Source organism: Pristis pectinata, chromosome 19 (assembly GCF_009764475.1).
Source record: "Pristis pectinata isolate sPriPec2 chromosome 19, sPriPec2.1.pri, whole genome shotgun sequence".
NCBI classification, from domain to species: domain Eukaryota; kingdom Metazoa; phylum Chordata; class Chondrichthyes; order Rhinopristiformes; family Pristidae; genus Pristis; species Pristis pectinata.
In genome coordinates this window covers 19,223,782-19,247,231 of record NC_067423.1, presented here as the reverse complement: position 1 = coordinate 19,247,231, position 23,450 = coordinate 19,223,782, and the positions used below count along the sequence as shown (strand labels likewise).

Here is a 23,450-nt window from a genome sequence, read left to right as displayed (position 1 = left end):
TTTGGCCTAACTTGTGCATGCCAACCAAGGTGCCTATCTAAGCACTTGTCTGAGTTTGGCCCATATTCCTACAAACCCTTCCTATCCATATACCTATCTAAATGTTTTTTTAAAATGTTTTAATTGTATCTGCCTCTACCATCTCCTCTAGCAGCTCTATCCATGTACCCACCACCCTGGGTGTGAAAAACCTGCCCCTCAGATCCCCTTTAAGTTTTTCCCCTCTCACAAACCTATGCTCCCTAGTTCTAGACTCCCCTTCCCTTGGAAAAGGTCTGTTACTACCTACCCATAATATGCCCCTCATAATTTTATAAACCTCTATAAGGTCAGCAGTCAGACTCCTTCACTCCAGGGAGAACAGTCCCTACCTATCCAATCTGTCCTCATTAACTCAAACCATCCAGTCCAGGAAACACCCTTGTGAATCTTTTCTGCACCCTCTCTAGCTTAATCACATCCTTCCTATAGCACAGTGACCAGAATAGCACACAATAAAGTGTGGTCTATCTAATGTTTTGTACAACTGTAACATAATGTCCCAATTTCTGTACACAGTGCCATGGCTGATGAACGCAAGCATGCCGTATGCCTTCTTCACCATCTTGTCGACCTGTGTTGCCGCTTTCAGGGAACTCTCCTAGGTCTCGCTGTTCTACAACACTCTCCAAGGCCCTGCCATTTACTGTGCAAGTCCTGCCTGGTTTAACTTAACAAAATACAACACTTTGCACTTGTCAGAGTCAAATTCCATCTGCCATTCCAAGTCCACTTTTCCAGTTGATCTAGATCCTATTGCAATCTTAGATAACCTTCTTCACTGTCCACTATACCACCAATTTTGGTGTCATCCATGAACTTACTCACCATGCCACCTACATTCTCATCCAAATCATTTATATGACAAACAACAGAGGACCCAGCACCAATCCCTGCAGCACACCACTGGTCACAGGCCTCCAATCTGAAAAGCAATCCTCTGCTGCTACCCTCTACCTCGTACTACTAATCCAATTTTGTATCCAATTGGTTAACTCGCCCTGGGTCCATGTGTTTTAACCTTTCTGACCAGCCTACCAGCAGGACCTTGTCAAAAGCCTTGTTAGAGTGGATGTAGAAAATGGCCACTGCCCTGCCCTTGTCAATCCTCTTGGTCAGCTTTTCAACAAGAAAATCAATCAAATTTGTGAGACATTATTTCCCATGCACAAAGTCCACAGGCAAGGTACCAGAAGACTAGAGAACAGCCAATGTTGTTCTTTTGCTTAAGAAAGGTAACAGGGACAAACCAGGAAATTCTAGGCTGGTAAGCCTTGTATCTGGGAGGAAAATTAGTGGAAAGGTTCTTAGGAACAGGATTTGCTTGCATTTGGAAAAGCATGGACTTATTAAGGATAGTCAGATGGCTTTGTGTGGTGGAGGTCCTGTCTCTCAAATTTTATGGAGTTTTACAAGGAAGTGAAGATGATTGTTGAGGTAAGGGCAGTGAATGTTTTCCACATGGATCCTAGTAAAGCATTTGACAAGGTTCCTCATGGCAGGCTGGTCTAGATTACATCACATGGGATCTACAGCAAGTTGGTAAATTGGATCCAAAATTGGCTTGGTCATAGAAGACAGAGGGTAATAGGGATGTTTTCTGACTGGAGGTCTGTGACCAATGGTATTTCACAAGGATCAGTGCTAGGACCTCTGTTGATCTGGGTGAAAATGTATGAGTCCTGATTAGTAAGTTTGCAGATGACATGAAAGTTGGTGGAGTTGTGTATAGTGAGAAGGTTGTCAAAGGATACAGCAGGATGTAGATCAGTTGGAAATTTGGAAGGAGAAATGGCAGATGGAGTTTAATCTGGACAAGTGTGAGGTGATACATTTTGGGAGGCCAAATGCCAAAGTATACAGTAAATGGCAGGATCCTTAGGAGCATTGATGTGTAGAAGAATCTTAGGGTGCAAGTCCATTAGCTTCCTGAAAGTGGTAACACAAGTGGTAAAGGCAGCATACGACATGCTTACCTTCTTCGGTCAGGGCATTGAGTATAATCATTGGGAAGTCATGTCGCAGCTGTCTAAAACTTTGGTTAGATCTCATTTGGAATATAGTGTGCAGTTCTGGTCACCACACTATGGGAAGGATGCAGAGGATTTGGAAAAGGTGCAGAAGAGGTTCACCACGATGTTTTCTGCATTGGTATGTACTAGCTATTAGGAGAGGTCTGAGGGGCAATGATAGAATTTATGTAAAAGTATAAGAGGGATAGATAGGGCAGATAGTCAGATTTTTCTTTCCCCCAGCGTGGAAATGTCAAATACTAGAGGGCACAGCTTAACATGAGAAGGGAAAGTTTAAAAGAGATTTGCAAGGCAAGTTTTTTAACCTAGAGAGTGATAGGTGTGCTGCCACAGGAGGTGATAGAAGCAGATACGATAGCAATGTTTAAGAATTTAGACAGAAAACTAACAGGCAGGGAATAGAGGGATCACATTTGAACTTTAGCAAGGCCTTCGACAAGGTCCCACATGGTAGGCTGGTCTGGAAGATTAGGTCCCATGGACTCTAGGGAGAGCTAGTTGGGTGGATTCAAAGTTGGCTTGGAGGTAGTGGTTGAAGGTTGCTTCTCAGAATGGAGGCTGGTGACTAGTGGTGTGTTGCAGGGATTGGTGTTGGGACCATTGTTATTCGTTGTTTATAGGAACGATTTGGATGTGAATGCACAAGGCTTGATCAGTAAATTTGCAGATTACATGAAATTAGGATGTTTTGTTGATAGTGAAGGTGGTTATTGTAGATTACAGGGGGATTTTGATCAGTTAGGGAAGCGGGCTGAGGAGTGGCAAATGGATTTCAGTCAGGGCATTCAGGAGTTGGGACATTATGTTGCAGTTGTAAAGTCTTTGGTGAGACCTCACTTGGAGTACTGTGTACGGTTTTGGTCACCCTGTTATAGGAAAGATGTGATTAAACAGGACAGAGTGCAGAAAAGATTTGAGGATGTTGCCAGGATTAGAGGGCCTGAGTTACAGGGAGAGGTTGGCCAGGCTAGGTCTTTGTTCCTTGGAATGTAGTAGAATGAAGAGTGACCTTATAGAAATGTTTAAAATTATGAGAGGCATATATAAGATGGATGATAACAGTCTTTTCCCCAGGGTTGGCGAGTCCAAAACTAGGGGGCATAGGTTTAGGGTGAGAGCAGCAACTTTTCACGAGAGGGTGGTATAACTTTGGAAATGAATTGCCAGAGGAAGTGGTTGAGGCAGGTGCAATAGTATCACTTAAGAAGCACTTGGATAGGTACAAGGAGGGGTGGGGCTTAGAGGAATATGGGGCGAATACAGGAACCTGGGACTAGCTGGGAGGACAACATGGTTGGCATGGACTGGTTGGGCTGAAGAGCCTGTATCCATGCTGTATTGCTCTATGTGCAGGCAGATGGGATTAGATTAAATAGGTATTATGGTCAGCACAGACAAGGTGGGCTGAAGGGCCTGTTCCTGTGCTGTACTATTTTATGTTAGTGCAGCACGTAGTAGGAAAGTCTAATGGGATGCTGGTCCTTACCTTTATTGGGATGCAAGAGTACGGAAGTCTGATTGCAACTATACAAGGCATTGGTGAGACCACTAGAGTAGTATGAACAAATTTGGTCCCTCTTCTTAAGAAAACATTATTTCATTGGAGGTGGTTCAGAGAAAGATCCTCTGAATGGATGGGTTGTCCTACAAGGAAAAGTTAAATACATTGGGATTCTACTCAGTAGAATTTTGGAGAATGAGAGGTGATCTTATTGAGACATAAAAGATTGTTAGGAGACAAGACAGTAACTGCTGAGAGGATGCTTCCTCAAATGGGAGAGAAAAAAGGACATGATCTTTCTTTTTTAAAAGTGTGTCCATTTGAGACTGAGGTAGAACTTCTCACAGAGGGTTGAAAGTTTTTGGAACTCCTTGCGTCAGAGAGCTATGGAGCGGGTTCCTTGTGTGTATGGACATTTCCAATCAGTAAGGGAATCAAGGATTACAGGGTGCGGGCAGGAAAGTGGACATGAGGGAAGTTGAATTGGCCATGATCCTGGTGAATGGTAGAGCAGGTTCAAGGGACTGTATGACCTACACCTGTTCGTGCTTCTTATGGTCTTATCTACTTTTGTTTAACATGATGTAGAAAGTAAGTTAGATCCATCCATTACTCTAAAGTCAAAAGGACTATAGTTCCATGTACTTCTCTAAGTGTTACAAACCATGAGAAAGATTATAAAGGGCAGTGACCTCATACCTGAACACCCTTTGTGAATAACAACCTCTCATTTGTATGGTACTATGAATTATCCATTTTTCCTTTTGTTGGTGCATCTTAAAGTCAGCCATATAATTTGGTAAAATGTCCCAAGGCATAACCCTCATCAACAACTGATTTGTATCTTGCTGTGAATTCAGTGGAAAGGAAAAATTACCATTTCACCTTTGTTCAGGTTTCTGATGCCTTGCCTCCTAACTTTTCCTCAGGTAATCAGACAGCATCAATGGAACCATGGAGTGAAACCCTAAAAAAGGGAAGAACAATTCCAAATCTTTGTTTAATGAGAATTGATCCAGTTTAGACAGTGTTCCCTGAGTAAATAATTACTGACACTGTCTAAACTGGGTTATTCGTAACAAAATAAACAGTTCAATTGCAGGTGAATGATTTTGTCTTATTGCTTAAAGGACACAGGAACAAAATCTATGCACAACAGTGAATGAAATGGAAAAGTCAGAGAGTTATTGATCATTCCATTTTATAATAAGAACTGCACTGGCAACCAAAAAGATAATTTTCTCAATAAGCTATTTCACAAGACAAAGCTTTTTGGCATCAGCATATGAAGCAGATATTATGAAGACAATATTCCCACTGAAAGCTTAAAAGGAACTTGTTTTCTCTTATTTCATGTCAAATTTAAGGTTCTTAATCCTCTTAAAATTGCTGCAGAGATATGAACCAGTTTACAAAACATTCCAGCTTTATATCATTGACAAATACAGAACTATCGCTAGGTTGGACAGTAGAGGTGACTTTGAAGGTTTTATTTTCAGGTTAATGGCAATGATATCATAGTTTGGAGCTTAGAAAAACAGAAATAGCCTAGCACAAAACTATCAACATGAATGACTTGTAAAAAGTGGAATTTAGGATCAAAAAACAATCAAGAATTAATAAATATTGCACAGATCATCTTTTCCCAGAACTCCACCAACTGCTGACCTGCTGCTTCATCACACTCTGCTTCTCCTGAGGACTGAAATGCAGAACAGTGAGAATGGCAGTCAGTGTCTGCTGGCGCCCCAGAGCATCAGGCAAGGTCAGGAACCTGTATATCACATTTTTCACATATTCCAGGTTGGCTCCTTCACGTTTTTTGTCCCTGAGGTGTTTCTGTATCTTGTCTTGAAGAACTTCAACATCTTCTTTATGTCTTTCTTTCTCCATCAGGAGACTGTCCTCCAGCTGATGAACTACAGCTTCCATTTGGTGTTTCTGCTTCCTCAGTGTTGTGATCTCAAGCTCCTTTCGAGCCAGCTGTTCTGCATAGTGAAGAAAAGTAGGTTCATTAGGTCCTGAAAATTTAGCAGTCTGCTTCACGATATCTTGACAAAAATCTTTTTGAAGATCATCTTCGTTCTGAGGACTACTGTCCTCAGATGGAAACTTGCTTTCAACAAAGTTTTTGTGACTCAATAGCCCACTGGAACCCGAGCGTAAAGTTTCAGTCTCTCGGTCTTTCTCTGCTAAGACTGCAAGAGCTCTGTCTCTTTGCTTGTGCATTTCTTCTTCCAGTTTAATAACTCGTTCATGATACTGGATCTCAACCTTTTCTAGTTCTTTCTTATGAGCTGCTTGGAGCTGGGCAACATACTGTTTATTTGCCTCATTGTCACATTTATGCTTGGCCTCCATTTCATCACATGCAAGGCGGAGGGAAATATACTTCTCCTTCAACTCTGCCAGTTGCTCACGCAAACTCTCCAACTCTTTGGTTGTATTGCCATCTTTAGCATTCTTGTTTTTGAGCACAACTTGAGCCCTCATCTTATACCGTTCAAACTCTTCCTTCAACTGTTTCAACTCATGTTGATAATAGAAAACAGAAGCCTTCTCTCCATCTGATGTGTCAGGTACATCTGTCGAATCAACTTCACAAAGCTTCTCCATATCTAAGGGTTCCTGTGATTTCCGGACTGCCAGTGCCAACAGTTTTTTCAGCTTTTCCATTTTGTCTCTTAAAATATTCACATCCAAATTAGATTCATCAACCATTGGATCCAATGAGGCTCTGTTGGATGCAGCATTGGCCAACGTCTTGTTCTCCATATCCAATTGTATAATTCGCTCTTTCAGTTTGTGAATTGTCACCTTGTCTTTCTGCTTACACTTGTCATAAGTGCCTACAAGCTCAGAGAGCTCAGAGACTCGAGTTTCCAAATTTGCAACACGCTCCTCCTCCATTTGAGAGAAGTGACGTAGCTGTTCCTGGGCCTGAGCAGCCTGAGCACAGGGAGTGAAGGAAGATAGTCTTAAACAAAATGTAAATAACAATATAACATAAATTAATAGGATGTAACATAAAAAGGGTACAGGAGATTAATAGATGGATTTCTTTTCAGAACGACATCAGAAATGTATTCACAGCTACTGATAAGACATGTACAACATTTTACATAGTTGCTGTACAACTTCAGCAAGAGTATTTCCTGTTCTTTGGCTGGTAATGAAAGCAAAAATGTTTTACAACCTCTATTTACCAACAGTGTGATAGCACTAGAGAATGCTGAAGTTTAGCAGTGCAGATTTTGAACACTGAAGTAAGCATGGTGGATGTGCACAACGACCAGAAAAAAACAACAAAGAATGAATATCCTTTATACAAAGAATAAAGAATTGCAATTAACTTCAGTTAAAAGAGAATCTAACCAGGAATGGAAGCAAAGTGCAGGTGGAATCGCTGGGGGGGGGGGGGGGGGGGTGGTAGAAGACATACGGGTAGGTTAACATGGGTTTAAATGGGTGGCGCAAACTTGTTGGGCTGGAAGGGCCTGTTATTGTGCTGTATAAATAAAGTTGTAAAGAGCAGAAATGAATTGATCCAATTGGAGGGTATACAAACAGACAGATGGAAATTAAATTGAAACAAATAGGCTAAAACAAAAACTAAGATGTTCCACAGTCCACAATAACCTAACTCAGTGCAAGCAAAACCTAACTCAAAGTTGCACGATGAGATATTAGGGCAGTGACTAACAGCTCAGTCAAAAAAGGTTTTAGGGGAACATTTAAAGAGGCAGAAAATACCAAAACGTGGGGCCTAGCTTGTTGAAGGAATCACTGCCAACAGAGAAGAAATTAAACCAAGGGATCGCTACCAGCAGAGGAGCAATTAGAACCGTACATATGTAAAATAACAAACCTGGAGGCCAGATGATACTTTGGATTACAAAAGATTTCAGGTGTAGGGATGGGTAGGGCATAGAGTGATTTGAAACTTATGTTGAATATTTTACAACTGAGGCACAATATAAATCAGCCAGTGCATTGGTGATGAGTAAACCTGTCTCATTTGGCTAAAGATAAGCCAAGAATAGATGGAATGAGCTTCATTTCACAAAAGATGAAACATGGGAGGCAAGTAGGAGGGATGTCAAGTTGAGGAAGTGCAGAAGCACAGTTTTACTGTGGAAAGCAACAGTGTGATAGAAAAGACTACAATGGAAGACTGAGATATCTGATGTACTTGGAAATAGTTCAGTCATTCCGAAGATAGAGAAGATGACTAATTCTATTGCACTGACTCGGAATAAAACCGTAAAATCTCCCAGAATCTGAGCTAAAGTGTAACCTTATCAGGATTGTTAAATTAACTGGTCTATAATGTATCAGATAGACAAGGTTAATCAAAACTGACCTTATTTGAATTATTTTCAGTATTGATCAGAGACAAGAAATTTATATATGTGTGAATTCTGTTAAAATTTTTGTATTTGGATTTTTATCTATTTCCATCCAGGAAGTTATCGAAGAGAAAACAAAAACAGTTTATGGAATGTCAAAGCAGAGTGCATGTCACTAAATCGGGCCATCTCCTCGACAATCGACGGCTGAACTCCTAGGCACAAGCAGGAACAATCATTTTCTTTGATTTTAAGAATACCAGGACTAATAAGGTCGAACTAAATTATCTGTGCACAATGCACAACGCATCAGAAATAAAATCAGGAGATTAATAGTCCTGAAAACCATTGGTACATACAAGTTAAGGCTGTATAATGCCTTAGTTAAGAGTTACTAAGAATCAAGAGGAGGGACAAACCACCTAAACAAAAATTTATTTCAATCTTAGTTCAACTGGAGAAAAACAATCCTGGTTATGACACTATTGGAAGAGACAAAGGAAGCAAAAAGAGAGATAGCATTAATAAAAGGACATAGAAAAAAGACTATTAAAAGAAAGGGCAAAGACTTTGCAACAGAATTCAACATTCATTACAGGTTGCTGAATTGTGAGAAATAGTTACAGGAAGAGATTAGTAGAAGTAACTGGCTACAATGATGGGCATAGTGGTTGTCCACAAGTTCATAAATACACAACCAACGGTGGTGAAGATAGGAAGTGGTTCATAGTAAACAGTCCTGAACACATTCTAAGAACTTAACAACCAATGTGGAAACCTTAATAAATCAGTCTACGGCCATTTGTTGAGATGAGGTCTATTACCTTCCTTATTTCCAACTGAAGTTGTGCCTGATAATGAGCCTTTGTCTCAGTCATTTCCTCCTCTAATTCCTGTACACGTGGGTCTGGTCTTCTCTTCTCTTCTTCAGCAAGCCGTAGTGCATTCCTCACCTCATCCACCTCCTTACTCAGATGCTTCATTTGAGACTCACAGTCATCTACCCTGTCTGCTGCATGGCTTTTTGATGTCAATATATCCTTTGTGTCTTCAAGTTTTAGTTCAATATCTTGACGCAAAGCTCTCTCTTCCTGTAGCAACTTTTGAAGTTCATGAAGCATTGTGGCATGGTCATTCTGCTCCCGGTCTCGTTCATGTTGCTGGGTGATAATTCGTGCTTTGGCCTCTGCTAGTTGTTCTTGGACTTTTTTAATCTCAGCTTCATATTTGGAGTTTTCTTCTTGAAACCTCTGTGTCAAATCTTCCAGCTCTTGTCTCATTTTCTTCTTGTCTGTTAAGTAAGAAGCTTCCATTCGTGATTTTTCCTGCGTGACAGTTGCCAAAGCATTGGTCAGTGTTGCCAACTGACTTTTCAACTGCATCTTTTTATCAGTTTCACTGTGGTTCTGCAGTTCCCCACTCAGAACAATGATACCACTTTCAGAACTGTTAGCTTCCTCACTCTTTGAAGAGCTTCCTCCAGCCTCCAATTCCACCAAGACCTTATCTTCATTATTTAACTCTCCCTTGCTGCTACTTGTCAAACTAGCTGCTGTGTCCACACTATTCACTGTCCCTAAACTGTCCTCACTATGGACTGAGCTTTGATCATCTCCAATGTCAGAGGCTGCACTTGCAGGACCTATGTTTTGTAAATTTTTATCCACTTCCTGTGATGCAGAGAGGACTTTTAAACTGGCTTCTAAAGCTTCTTTCTCTTTAAGGAGGCTTTTGTAAGCCTGGACGACATCTCTCAACCGTGTCTGGTACTGGAGCAGCTGCTTCTTCTGTGTTTCAATGGTATCCAAAAGCTCTCTCTTACTTGGGCCACCACCAAAGTTCACACCAAACTTCTCCATAACCATTCAAAGTGGATCTCAAAGCAAAGAGTCCATCTGCAACAAGGGGAAAGAATATATTTAATAAAAACCTGTGATTTCTTGAATAAAAGGGAACTAAAGAATATACTTTCCTTAAATTTCTGGAAGGCATTTGATAAGGTGCTGCATCAAAAGTTATTGCATAAAATAAAAAATGGTACAAGGGATAACAGATTGGCATAGACAGAAGATTGGCTGGCTGAGAGGAAAAAATAGAGGGCAAGCCTAAATGGGTCTTTTGTTTTTCTGGTCGGTATGCCACAGGGAGGGGCCGCAACTTTTCAAAACAAAAGTTACATAAATTACTCGGATGAATGCAAAGATTTGGTTGCTAAATTTATCAATTACAAAAAAAAAGGAAAGTAAGTTTGAGTATGAGGAGGACATAAAGAGGCTACAAATGGAGTATAATGTGGGAAAGCGCAATGTTGTCCATTTTCGTGAGAAAAATATAAAAAGCATCATATTATCTAAATAGTGAGAGATTGCAGAGCTCTGAGATGTAGCGGGATCTGGATGTCCTGGTGCATGATTCGCTGAAAGTCAGTATGCAGATACAGCAAGTAATTAGGAAAGCTGACAGAATGTAATTGTTTATTACAAGGGGAACTGAATGCAAAAGTCTGAAGGTTATGCTTCAGCAAGAAAGGACATTGCTGAGAATACATGTGGGGTACTGTGTACAGTATTGGTCTCCTTATTTAAGCAAAGAAGTTTTATTCTCCCTACGTTCTTGTCAACTCATCCCAGATTCCACCAGTCACCTACCTGCACAATGGGAGCAATTTAAAGTGGCCAATTAACCTACCAACAAAAATGTATTTGGGATGTGGACAGAAACCAGAGCATGCGGAGGAAACCCACATGGTTATAGGGAGAATGTGCAAACTCCACACAGACAGCACCCAAAGTCAGGATTGAACCTGGGCCTCTGGTGCTGTGAGGCAGCACTCTACTGGCTGTGGCACTGTTCAGGGGAAGTTTACTAGACTTCTGGAATGGTCAGGTTGTCTTATGAGGGCAGGTTAGACAGGCTAGACTTGTATCCACTGGAATTTAGAAGAACAAAGGGAAACATACAGGATCCTGAGGGGTCTTGATCAAGTGGACATGGGGATGATGAAACAGAGACCCAGTGTGCAAAAAGCATATAGGAAGCAGTATCCCGGTAATTAAAAGGAGTGCAGGAACAGAATTTTAGTGAGTTGAACAGGAGCACGGGAACAAAGTCCTAGTGAGTGTAAAAGGAATGCAGGAACTGGAATCCTGGTGAATTTAAATAATGGAAAGAATCTGGTCAATGGTGGTGTAACAATAAAACAAACACAGAGAAGGATCTGAGTACCACTATCGCACTGTGTGCTATTTTCCACTTCGTAGACAATCAAAGTCCAGTTTCACACTGGTTAGTGGTGGTATAGGTACAAAACAAGCAAGGGAGGAGAAATTAGGTGCCAATCTTGCACTCTGTTGAAATCCAACTTCACTCCATTTTATTATTTTACGCGATGTTGAGCCACTGAATCTACATTCATGCAATGTGAGAAACAGAAGCAAGTGTATACCTTTCTGCCCATCATGGCTGCTCTGCCATTTGATAAAGTGATGACTTTAGGAAGAGCTTACAGTGGCATACAAGTTTGGGCGCCCCTGGTCAAAATTTCTGTTACTGTGAATAGCTAAGCAAGTAAAAGATGACCTGATTTCCAAAAGGCATAAAGTTAAAGATGACACATTTCTTTAATATTTTAAGCAAGATTACTTTATTTCCATCTTTTACAGTTTCAAAATAACAAAAAAGGAAAAGGGCCCGAAGCAAAAGTTTGGGCACCCTGCATGGTCAGTACATAGTAACACCCCCTTTGGCAAGTATCACAGCTTGTAAGCATTTTCTGTAGCCAGCTAAGAGTCTTTCAGTTCTTGTTTGGGGGATTTTCGCCCATTCTTCCTTGCAAAAGGCTTCTAGTTCTGTGAGATTCTTGGGCCGTCTTGCATGCACTGCTCTTTTGAAGTCTATCCACAGATTTTCAATGATGTTTAGGTCAGGGGACTGAGGGCCATGGCAAAACCTTCAGCTTGTGCCTCGAGGTAGTCCATTGTGGATTTTGAGGTGTGTTTAGGATCGTTATCCTGTTGTAGAAGCCATCCTCTTTTCATCTTCAGCTTTTTTTTTTTACAGACAGTGTGATGTTTACTTCCAGAATTTGCTGGTATCTAATTGAATTCATTCTTCCCTCTTGTTTAGATGTTTCTTTGCAAACTTCTGATGCTGAATTTTGTGGTGAGGACGCAGGAAAGGTTTTCTTCTGTTGACTCTTCCATGAAGGTCATATTTATGCAGGTGTCGCTGCACAGTAGAACAGTGCACCACCACTCCAGAGTCTGCTAAATCTTCCTGAAGGTCTTTTGCAGTCAAACGGGGGTTTTGACTTGCCTTTCTAGCAATCCTATGAGCAGTTCTCTTCGGAAAGTTTTCTTGGTCTTCCAGACCTCAACTTGACGTCCACCGTTCCTGTTAACTGCCATTTCTTAATTACATTATGAACTGAGCAAATGGCTACCTGAAAACACTTTGTATCTTCTTATAGCCTTCTCCTACTTTACTGGCATCATTTATTTTAATTTTCAGAGTGCTAGGCAGCTGCTTAGAGGAGCCCATGGCTGCTGATTGTTGGGACAAGGTTTGTGGAGTCAGGGTATTTTTAAAGCTTTGAAATTTGCATCACCTGGCTTTTCCTAACCATGATTGTGAACAAGCCATAGCCCTAACAAGCTAATGAAGGTCTGAGACCTTGGTAAAAGTTATGAGAGCTCAAATCTCTTGGGGTGCCCAAACTTTTGCATGGAGCTCCTTTCCATTTTCACTCTAAAATTGTACAAAACAAAAATAATACACTAATCTTGCTTAAGATGTTGAAAAGAATGCTTCGTCTTTAACTTTATGACTTGGAGATCAGTTCATCTTCTACTCACTTAACTATTCACAGTAACAGAAATTTTGACCAGGGTGCCCAAACTTTTGCATGCCACTGTATATCATTATGGTCCACTGTGATGCTCAGAGCATCAAGGATAGCTGGTTTTAGGAATGTACAGGCAGAAGAGAATGGGCGATCACCAGGCACACAAAATAAAAATGAATAGTTAGTTCTGGAAAGCCATTAAAGCATCTTGCTCCCCACATTCAATTCCTGTCTCTGATGCCATTTGTTTTGAGTTTATCTAAATTATCACATTTTTCTAAATTGTCCCTTCTGAATTGATAATGTGGGGAGAACTGACTACAGGAAAACATTTGTGGGGGAATGGGATATTGTTAATGGCTTGAAATGGGCACCTTCTATGTTGTAAGGAAACAATATAATAACCAGTGTTCCAGTCTAAGAAACGATGGGGAAATAACCAAGGCAACAGCACCATGTACGGCTGAAATCTATAGGGAGGGACAATAAAGATCAAGAAAGTAATAGTTCTAGGAGATTCTATAGTTAGGACATCAGACAGGTGGTGCTGTGGTTGTGAATGCAATACCAGGGATGGCACATTGCCTCTGTTGCCAAAGTTGAGGATATCACTGAGTGCCTGTGGAAAGGGTGAACTGCCAGAGGTCATTGTCCATACAGGCATAACGATATTGGTAGGAAAAGGGTCTGGCAGGCAGGTTTTGAAAAGATATTATGATGAAGAGGGACTTCTAAAATGGTAATCTCTGGATTATTTCCTGTGCTATGTGCTGCTGAGACTAGAAATAGAAGATAACATAGATTAGCACAAAATAGCAATATTTTGAATTCTAATTTGATATTACTAGAATCTGCAATATTTTACTTAAATACTTGTTGTCTTCTTCCTTGATTTTGTGTTTTATCCAAACATATTGTTGGTGCCTTAAGCCTTACTTTGTCCACTGGGCCTGTTTGATGGCACTGAAACCCACCTGTCAGTTTGTGGATTTCAGCTTCACCTTAGAAACTTGGGTGTAAAAATCGAGATTGACCATCAGTGCAACACTAATAGGAACGCTGTGCTCCGAAATACTGTTTTGCAAATGAGATATTAAAAGGGATGAAAAACACTACGATGCTGGAAGAACTCAGCAGGCCAGGCAGCATCCGTGGAGAAGAGCAGGCAGTCAACGTTTCGGGTGAGGACCCTTCTTCAGGGACATAAAATACCCATGACAATACTTTGATGGAGAAGGGGCATAATCCCTGTTGCCCTGACTTATACTTTTCTCTCAACGGACATCACTAAAATAAATTATCCGATTACTCCACTATTTGTGAAACCTTGTTGTTCGTAAACTGGCCAACCCTTCCCCAACATTATCAAAACCCTTCACAGCTAACGGAGAACTTTTGAAGTAAAGTCACTGAGGGAACGCTATAGAAAATGCACCCCCGGGGGGGGGGGGGGGCTCCTCTTCCAATCACGGGATCGAAGCAGACCCACAACGACATCTTAAGTACTGCAGCCTTCCGTCAACATCATCCATTCTGAGAAGGACTCCAAACAACTCAAAGGCCGCGTTTCGCCAGCCGACTACCGGCCTCGAGTTTCCCCCCATCCCTAAACCCGTTCCTCACCCCGAATGCCCCTCCTCTGGAAATCCGATCCGTCATCGAGGTTGGCCCTCAGTTCAAGGCACAGCCACGGCGGCCGGAGACCCTTCGCTGACGTCGCCGACAGAACAACAAGTACGCCATCTTGAGAAGGTCGCTGATGAGGCGACCTTCCACGTCCCCATTTGCCTCACCGACCGGAAGGAGCGCGTGGAAGTTCAGCTCCAACTTCGGCTCCCGACGTCATTTCTTTATCGTTGGCCGGAAATTGTCACCAGAAACGTCAGCCGCGTTGGAGCCCGCAGACCGTTATCGAAGCCGCTTGGACCGTTAGGTCCCGAATCCGGACCCAGGAATCGCCCGAGTAGTGGGCTTCCATCCCCGATCCCCGGCTTCGGACTCGCCCGAGTCGAGAGACCCCGATCCCGAGCTCCCAACACGTTCGCATCGAAAGGCCCCGAATCTCGATTTTTTTTTTGTTCGGACCCGCCCGACCCACCAACCTCGATTTTGCGTCTCGGATCCGGAGCCGCCAGGCCACGACCCGCCTTCGCAACCATGGGGCTCTCCATCTCCAACATGTTCACCAAGTTATTCGGGAAGAAGCAGATGCGCATTCTGATGGGTAAGGTTGGACCGGGCACCTGTCGGCCCCGGGTAACTTGGGGGGCAGAGGTGAACCTGTAGGGATCTGCAAATGGTTGTGCTTCGCGCGTCGGGGGCGAAGGATGCGGGCGGCCGTTCCCAGTGCTGCGGGGATTGCAGTCTGCAGGCGGGTCGTCCTTCTCGCACGGGGATTGAGGGCCACTCCGGGTGTTTCTTTTTGTGTTGTGGGGGAGGGGTTCTTTGATGATTGATGAGGCCAATCGGGGAACCACAGACTCGTGTCGGGGCTGACGGGGGGAGCAGGTGGCGGCTGACGACGAGGGTTGAGGTGCGCCTCTTCCGTCGCTTCGGTTACCTTGGGAGGTAGTCTCAGCTCAGGGTCAGAAATGGAATTCGTGGCTTTGGTGGAGTTTCATAATAAACTAATTGTTTCAGAATTGCGTAATTCGGCTTGATACGTGGAATCTGTGTTTTATTGGTGCTTTTGTTTTCTGAAGGCCGATTGATCAGAGGGTGGATCTAACCTAATCTCTCCTTTTGAAGTGCTGATGGTCTTCTGTTGTATTCCCAGCAATCTGGGGAGGGAAAAAAAAGACAGAATTGGGGCTTCAATCCATTGGGCTTGTTTCAACACCTTAAATGTATTGTTCAACTGGTCTATTTTGCTGTTCTTTTCCCATAGTGCAGTGGATTTTTCTCTCTGAACTACTTACTAATTCCATTGTGAATATTATATTAAAACTGGTCTCTACACTTTCATACAGTTCAGTCCAGTTAACTTGCTGTATAAAGTACTTCCATGCATTGTCTCTGCCTGTTTTGTAAATTACATTAAATCTGTTTCCTCTGGTTATGACCAGTCGGTGATGAGAATGATTTCTCACTTAATATATCAAAATCAATTATATATATTTATCTGCCAAACCATCTGTTAAATCCCCCTTAACTTTCTTAGCCCCACCTTTTGTACCTTGCTTCACACACTTCCACACCATTACAAGGCCCTGACATCTTACCCAATGAAATGCAATGCTCCAACTGGGACACAATGATTTTGAGCAAGGTATAGTTTAACCTTTTATGTCTACACAGGCAAGAGTCCCTAGTCCATTTCAAACAACCTTCTTAACTGGTCTTGCCACCTGCATGTGTAACACCAAGTCTCTGTCCTTGCACCACTTAGTAAATTCAACCATTTGGTTTGTACTGGCCCCCACTTGTTTCTACTACTAAAAAATGATCTCTTCAGATGTATTTGTATTAAAATTCATTATCATTGTTCTAATTTCATATATCTACCCGACTGATATAATTTATTATTTCTTCACTGCTTATCAAAGCTCTATTATCATCATTGTATCAACTAGGGCATTTGAAATTCTAACTCTTTGTTGGATTAAAAGTATCATTTATCACCTTAAGTCTCTTCCCTCTAGTATACTACTGTGGCTCGCCATTTAATAAAACCCCTTTTACAAAAATATATATATAATCTTATCCCGTTTTCTTCAAATCTTGCCTGAACTAATCTGATAGCCTCTTCTAAAACCTTTACCTCCACTACCAAAAAGGACATGGTTAACAGGCACATGAGACGACCATCACCACCTACAGGTACCCACTCCAAATTGCGCACCACCTGACTTGGAAAAATATGGCCATTTATTGTGCCTGTGTGTAAGCACTGGAACTCCCAATCTATCAGCATAGTCTCACTCCTTCCTTTCTCTAATCTCCAAGCCCCAAACCCTTAGAAATACCTGTTCCAAATCTGGCACCTTGATCATGTTTGCAATTAATGCCTTCCCCATTGCTTATGACAGCTTTCAGTGGTTGGATTTGAAGCTCTCAAATTCTTTCCTTAAATCTTTTTTTTTCTCTTAAAACTTATTTGAAAAATGTTTGGTCACTGGTTCCAATTCATCATTAATGGTCTTGTGAAGTGGCTTGATGTTTTGCTATATTAAAAGTGCATTATGAATATGTTTTTGAATTTCATCTGCCATATGTATGTCCAGTGCATACTCTAGCCCAAGGCCAAGAGCTTTTTGGTGTCTTCCTTAAATTTTGCTGCAAAGTTTTGTTGTGCAAGTTTTGAATTGTGATCTGTAATTTCATCTACAAATCTTTACTGTAAATTCAGAACAGTAACGATCCTTTTACTAAATACCAAAAAATTCTATTACACATCTGCCTTTGGTCAGAAACATAACACAATTCACTGAAGTTGTGTACTTTCCTTTAGCCAATTCTGTATGTGTTATCCCACCATCTTTTCTCCTTGGGCTTCAATTTTGATATCAGGTAGTTCCATGCGTCTTTTGTTTTAAGTCTGTATATACATAAACTGCACTGCCCTCATCCACCCTCCCTGTTACCTTATCAAATCAGGTTAGTCACAATTTTCCCTTAATAATTGTTATGTTGGCTCTTCAGTTTTCATACTTACTAATTTCCTCCCAGAATATTATTTCAGTAAGCTTCTCTGCCACTCTTGTTAAACTGGCCTATAATTGTTAGATTTATCCTTTGCTCACCTTTTTCTGATCAAAATCGGAGTATACCATTAGGAAATCTCCAGTCCTCTGCAACCCAATAGGAAGATTAAGTGAGCTTGGTTAAAGGCCTAGCAATTTTCACCCTTATTTCTCTTGGCAATCTAGGATGTATCCTGTATGTATCAAATGAGTTATCCATTTTTAAGTGATGTTAGGTTTTCGAATACCTCTTTATCAAATGGTCTGCTTGATTATCTTAGCCTTGGGAAAGTCCTATTTGATAATTACCGTTGCAAAGTATACATTGGCCATCCCTTCTGCTTTAAATATTAATTGTCCATTTTGCCTATTTAATTGGCTTCAATACTCTTCTGACAAATGTTTATTATTGAAACAAAATTTGCATTTCATGTTATGTTAGCTACCATTCCATTCTTGTACTTGCCCTTCCTTTTATTTCACTTTACTCAGCCTGATTCTCCCTTTGTATTCTCAACCTGTCATCCACAAGTTTAGAATTTATGTCCTGTATATCAAAGTACAGGTTATTAATGTATCAAGAAAAGCAATGGCCCTAGTGTGAACACAATACGTGTACTTGTCTCATCTGAAGAACGACTGTTCACCATTAATGTTTTCTGCCCTTTTAGACAAGTTCACATCCATGCTGTGACTGCAAACTAATGATTGTAATTTTGCTAACAAGTCTAGTAAGCTTTACAAACTTCTATTGAAAACGTTGTTGAACGACTCTGGAGCTAATGATAAAGCTGGCTTCAAACCTTTGACAACTTTATTGTAGAGAAATAAAGGACTGCAGATGCTGGAATCCAGATTAAAAACACAATGATGCTGGAGGAACTCTACAGGCCAGGCAGCATCCGTGGAGAAAAGCAGGCGGTCAACTTTTTGGGTCAGGACCCTTTTTCAAGACTGAAGATAGGAAAAGGGGAAGCCTAATAAAAAGAAAGGAAAAGCAGAGCAGTTGTAGGTGGACAAAAAAGGGGAGGTGAAGCGACAGAGACCCCACTTCCCCTCTTTTGTCCATCTATCACTGCTCTGCTTTTCCCTCCTACAGTGGCATGGAAAAGTTTGGGCACCCCTGGTCAAAGTTTCTGTTACTGTGAATAGTTAAGTGAGTAGAAGATGAACTGATCTTCAAAAGTCATAAAATTAAAGATGAAACATTCTTTTCAACATTTTAAGCAAGATTAGTGTATTATTTTTGTTTTGTACAATTTTAGAGTGAAAAAAGGAAAGGGGCACCATGCAAAAGTTTGGGCACCCCAAGAGATTTGAGCTCTCAGATAACAAGGTCTCAGACCTTCATTAGCTTGTTCACAGTCATGATTAGGAAAAGCTAGGTGATGCAAATTTCAAAGCCTTATAAATACCCTGACTCCACAAACCTTGTCCCAACAATCAGCAGCCATGGGCTCCTCTAAGCAGCTGCCTAGCATTCTGAAAATTAAAATAAATGATGCCCACGAAGCAGGAGAAGGCTATAAGAAGATAGCAAAGTGTTTTCAGGTAGCAGTTTCCTCAGTTCATAATGTAATTAAGGAATGGCAGTTAACAGGATTGGTGGAGGTCAAGTTGAGGTCTGGAAGACCAAGAAAACTTTCCGAAGAGAACTGCTCACAGGATTGCTAGAAGGGCAAATCAAAACCCCCATTTGACTGCAAAAGATCTTCAGGAAGATTTAGCAGACTCTGGAGTGGTGGTGCACTGTTCTACTGTGCAGCGACACCTGCATAATTATGACCTTCATGGAAGAGTCATCAGAAGAAAACCGTACCAGCGTCAGAAGTTTGCAAAGGAACATGTAAGCAAGCTTGATGCGTTTTGGAAACAAGTCCTGTGGACTGATGAAGTTAAAATAGAACTTTTTGGCCGCAATGAGCAAAGGTATGTTTAGAGAAAAAAGGGTGCAGAATTTCATGAAATACCTCTCCATCTGTTAAGCACGTGGGTGGATTGATCATGCTTTGGGCTTGTGTTGCAGCCAGTGGCATGGGGAACATTTCACTGGTAGAAGGAAGAATGAATTCAATTAAATACCGGCAAATTCTGGAAGCAAACATCACACTGTCTTTTTAAAAAAAAAGCTGAAGATGAGAAGAGGATGGCTTCTACAACAGGATAACAATCCTAAACACACCTCAAAATCCACAATGAACTACCTCGAGGCACAAGCTGAAGGTTTTGCCATGGCCCTCACAGTTCCCCAACCTAAACATCATCAAAAATCTGTGGATAGACCTCAAAAGAGCAGTGCATGCAAGATGGTCCAAGAATCTCACAGAACTAGAAGCCTTTTGTGAGGAAGAATGGGTGAAAATCCCCCAAATAAGAATTGAAAGACTCTTAGCTGGCTACAAAAAGCGTTTACAAGCTGTGATACTTGCCAAAGGGGGTGCTACTAAGTACTGACCATGCAAGGTGCCCAAACTTTTGCTTCGGGCCTTTTTCCTTTTTTGGTATTTTGAAACTGTAAAAGATGGAAATAAAAAAGTAATCTTGCTTAAAATATTAAAGAAATGTGTCATCTTTAACTTTATGCCTTTTGGAAATCAGGTCATCTTTTACTGGCCTAGCTATTCACAGTAGCAGAAATTTTGGCCAGGGTTGTCCAAACTTTTGCATGCCATTGTACATATTGGGCTTCCCCTTTTCCTATCTTCAGTCCTGAGAAGGGTTCTGACCCAAAACATTGACCACCTGCTTTTCTCCACGGATGCTGCCTGGCCTGCTGAGTTCCTCCAGCATTGTAGTGCTTTTCAACAACTTTATTGTTCTTTAGCACTTTGTTTGGGTGGTAGAATTTTGCACTGGATGTCAAATGAGGTTTACATCATTGCACTTCCCCATAGCCCTACTTGCACTAGCTTATCTTCTGCACAGAAATGCCAGCAGTGATTTGCATAAGTTTAGGGACCCCTGATTTATTTTTAAAAGACATTTGGATTCCCTTTTATGTTAATCACTAGCCTCTTCATTTGTTCTTTGCTCCTCTTTCATTTTTTAATTTTACTGGACCTTGTGAGTCCAGCCTAGTTCTCTACTGAATCATGAATTGCTTGCTGTTTATTTATGTTTAATTTTAATTTCAAAGGTTTGGATCTTGTGGTCAGTAAGGAAGTGACAGCACTTATTGCTGACCTTCGAATGCAGCCTCCAAAATCTGTTGATCTCCAGACTGCAATTTCTCTTTTGCTATTGTCAACTACTGTCAGGCATTGCTATCCAGGACCGGGTATTTGGCATTAATAACTGCAATGTGATCAAGTTGTCTAAGCGTCCAGTCACATTGAACAATTCTCTCAAACTCGGAGTAAAAACCATAATTTTAATTAAAGTTTTTAACACTTTATGGAAAATGAAATTAGGATTGTAATGTACACATGAGATTAAGATAGAGGCTGGAATGTGATATAATTTATGTATAAAATTAGTTTTTAAGACTGGAAAAACTTTTGGTCCATGGTTACTGAACATTATTTATGCTATATAAAACTTGGATTGCACCACTAGCAATATACTATAAAAATTTTCAGAGCATTTTTTTAAAAAAGTGTTTCAAAAGGGATCTGCCTGAGATACATTTTTCAATCTACAGAAATTAGCCCATCAGTCTAGAATGATTGAATGATACAGTGCAGTGAAACCATTTGTGCAGATGAAATCTTTTGACCCATCTGTGGGACAGCTACACAAATTAATCTCGCTCCTCTGCCTTTTCCCTGCAGTTTCTTTCATCCTTAAGCATGTAAACAATTCTCATCTGAATGTAATATTTCAGTGTACTTTCACACATTTAGGGAGTGTATTCAGAATTGTATTTTACATTTTAATGTGTTCACCCATGTAAAATAAAAGTGAAAATATTTTTCCTAAGCAAAATATGGTGCAAGCTGAAAATGTGAAATTTGAACAGAAAATGCTGGAAGCAATCAGCAGTTCAAGTTAATCTTTCAGTTTAATTGCCTTTTGCCAATGAGGGTTCTTCTCATTTATGTGATTTCTTTAACCCTCCCCCCAATCCTTCTGAATTCAAGGTTAACTCTTCAGTGGATCCCTCCCCTATTGCCTTGCATTCAAATTCATGCACACCAAAGAAAGGTCTATTCTACTGCATCATTCACTGCTATTATACATATAAATAATGTTCAATATTTAAACATGTTATAGGAAAGCAGAGAGTTCCAATACACATCCCAGTCAATTGACTTAATTTGAGTGAATATAACTTCAGAAACTCATCCCAGAGAGCCACCTGGTTGCTGGAGGATATGACTAAAGATTGGTAGTTGATAGAAATATTGATTTGGTGAATTAATTGATTAAAAAGGCATGACAGGAGATGACAGTTGTGCAAAATAACTAATGTAGTTCTCAGTTGCCATTTTTAATTATTTTGAGTGATACATTCCCTCTATATTTAAATTGCTATAGATTCATTAGTAGCATGCATTCATGTTGTATCTCATCCTTCAGTGACCTGGAGGGATTGCAGTGACTAGCATAGATGTGTTTGTGGGGAAACTTGATAAATGTATAAGAGCATTAGGAATAGAAGGATAAGTTGCTAGGTTGGATGAAGATTGCTTGGGGGAGAATAAATGCCGGTATTGATTTTTTGGGCTGAACAGCTTGTTTCAATGCTATGAATTCTGTGTAACTAAGTATTCTTAACTGGTGACATAGCTGCTGTTTCAACCCCTTATTCCAATATAGAATTCTACAGTTTTGCAACGCAAAAGTTTCTTGAGCTTCATCATCTAATTGATATATCACTTATCCTGGGCTCCTCAATGTCTGGAAGCTGTCTATTTATATAATTTATTAGTTTATCTCTGTGTAACTTTAGCTATGTCAATGAACTCTCTCTTGACCACCCTGTACTAACAAAAATCGCCAAGACATGCCCCCATATGTAGCCACAAATTAATGTTGAAAGTTCCTTCATTGCGGTTTTATCTTTATATTTAGAAAGAGAATGTCACGTGGAATATTTTAAGGTTAATATTGGTTCCATGGAATTTTTGGTGTATTATTATCTGTCTAAACTAATTTGTTTGTTTTCTATACCTCAGTGGGACTTGATGCTGCTGGGAAAACCACAATCCTGTACAAACTAAAGCTGGGTGAGGTTGTTACCACCATTCCAACAATCGGTAGGTTTTTTGATGGTCTAATCTATTAAGGTAGAGTCATCATCCTGTCTTTGGTACTGACTCATTCCATTGCCATCATTTAAACTGCTGGGGTATATGACCAGAAAACAATCTTTGTGTTCTGTTCCTTTGGCATAGAAAAAAGAAACACTTCCAGGGTGGAATCAGAAACAAAATGAAGACTGGGCCAAGAAGGTGATATTGGGAATAGTAATTTAAAAAAAAGAGTTAGGTCTTAAGGAGGGAGAAATGGAAGAATTTAGGGAGGACAATTAACAGGATGGGGCCTATTCCAGATCTGCAGTTGATGTTGCCAGGTGTGGCATTTAGAGCAGGTTTTGGAATGTAAGAGACCACAGAAGAAGATCTTGCAGAAATGTCATTTGTGACATTGGTTAAAAGCATGGAAATCTAAGGGGTAAGATTTTGGAGAGAAAAGCAAGATGGGACAGAAGTATCATTAAAACAGAGGGTGATTACTTTTTTGAAGATTGGCTGATGGAGGTTTTGAAATGAGTGGCAGTACCAAAGGAGAGGGCAGCATTAATCTTCCTGGCCCCAAAGCATTCCTTTGGGGCCAGGAAGATAAACAAGCTTGGGAATAGTACAAGGTGAATCGGGAGAGAAACTTAGTGAATTACTTGGGTTTAGGATAAAGTGGGAATAGCCTGAGGGGTTTCATGACCTAATGGTGAGAAGAATGAATGCCAGTAGCTAAGGTAGCTGAAGAGATGGCTCATTCATGATGACATTGAAGTTCATCAGGAGAGGTTGGAACATGGCTTATCTTGGGATATTGTGGTTT

General features: G+C 40.7%; 2 protein-coding genes across 2 annotated transcripts in view; one reads left to right on the top strand and one right to left on the bottom strand.

Moving 5' to 3' along the window:
- Window positions 1–4,762: 4,762 nt before the first annotated feature.
- Window positions 4,763–14,534, bottom strand: gcc1 (GRIP and coiled-coil domain containing 1). Its single transcript, XM_052033421.1, has 3 exons — window positions 14,389–14,534; window positions 8,747–9,817; window positions 4,763–6,522 (listed from the first exon to the last, which is right to left on the bottom strand). The coding sequence occupies exons 2-3, from the start codon at window positions 9,785–9,787 to the stop codon at window positions 5,209–5,211; spliced, it is 2,355 nt and encodes a 784-aa protein (XP_051889381.1). The 5' UTR covers window positions 9,788–9,817; window positions 14,389–14,534; the 3' UTR covers window positions 4,763–5,208.
- Window positions 14,535–14,560: 26 nt separating this feature from the next.
- LOC127580264 (ADP-ribosylation factor 4) overlaps window positions 14,561–23,450 on the top strand; it is a 35,178-nt gene continuing 26,288 nt past the window's right edge. Inside the window, exons 1-2 of the mRNA XM_052033422.1 lie at window positions 14,561–14,989; window positions 22,565–22,645. Coding sequence (XP_051889382.1) covers window positions 14,923–14,989; window positions 22,565–22,645 — 148 coding nt within the window. The 5' untranslated portion in view covers window positions 14,561–14,922. The remainder of the gene's footprint in view (window positions 14,990–22,564; window positions 22,646–23,450) is intronic.

Bases quoted from the DNA above. Each gene is read 5' to 3' on its own strand.
- gcc1 (XM_052033421.1), bottom strand. From the start codon at position 9,787: ATGGTTATGGAGAAGTTTGGTGTGAACTTTGGTGGTGGCCCAAGTAAG. The intron at 6,523-8,746 runs GTAATAGACCTC...CCCTGTGCTCAG, and splicing joins TTCAGTTGGAAATAAGGAAG to GCTGCTCAGGCCCAGGAACA.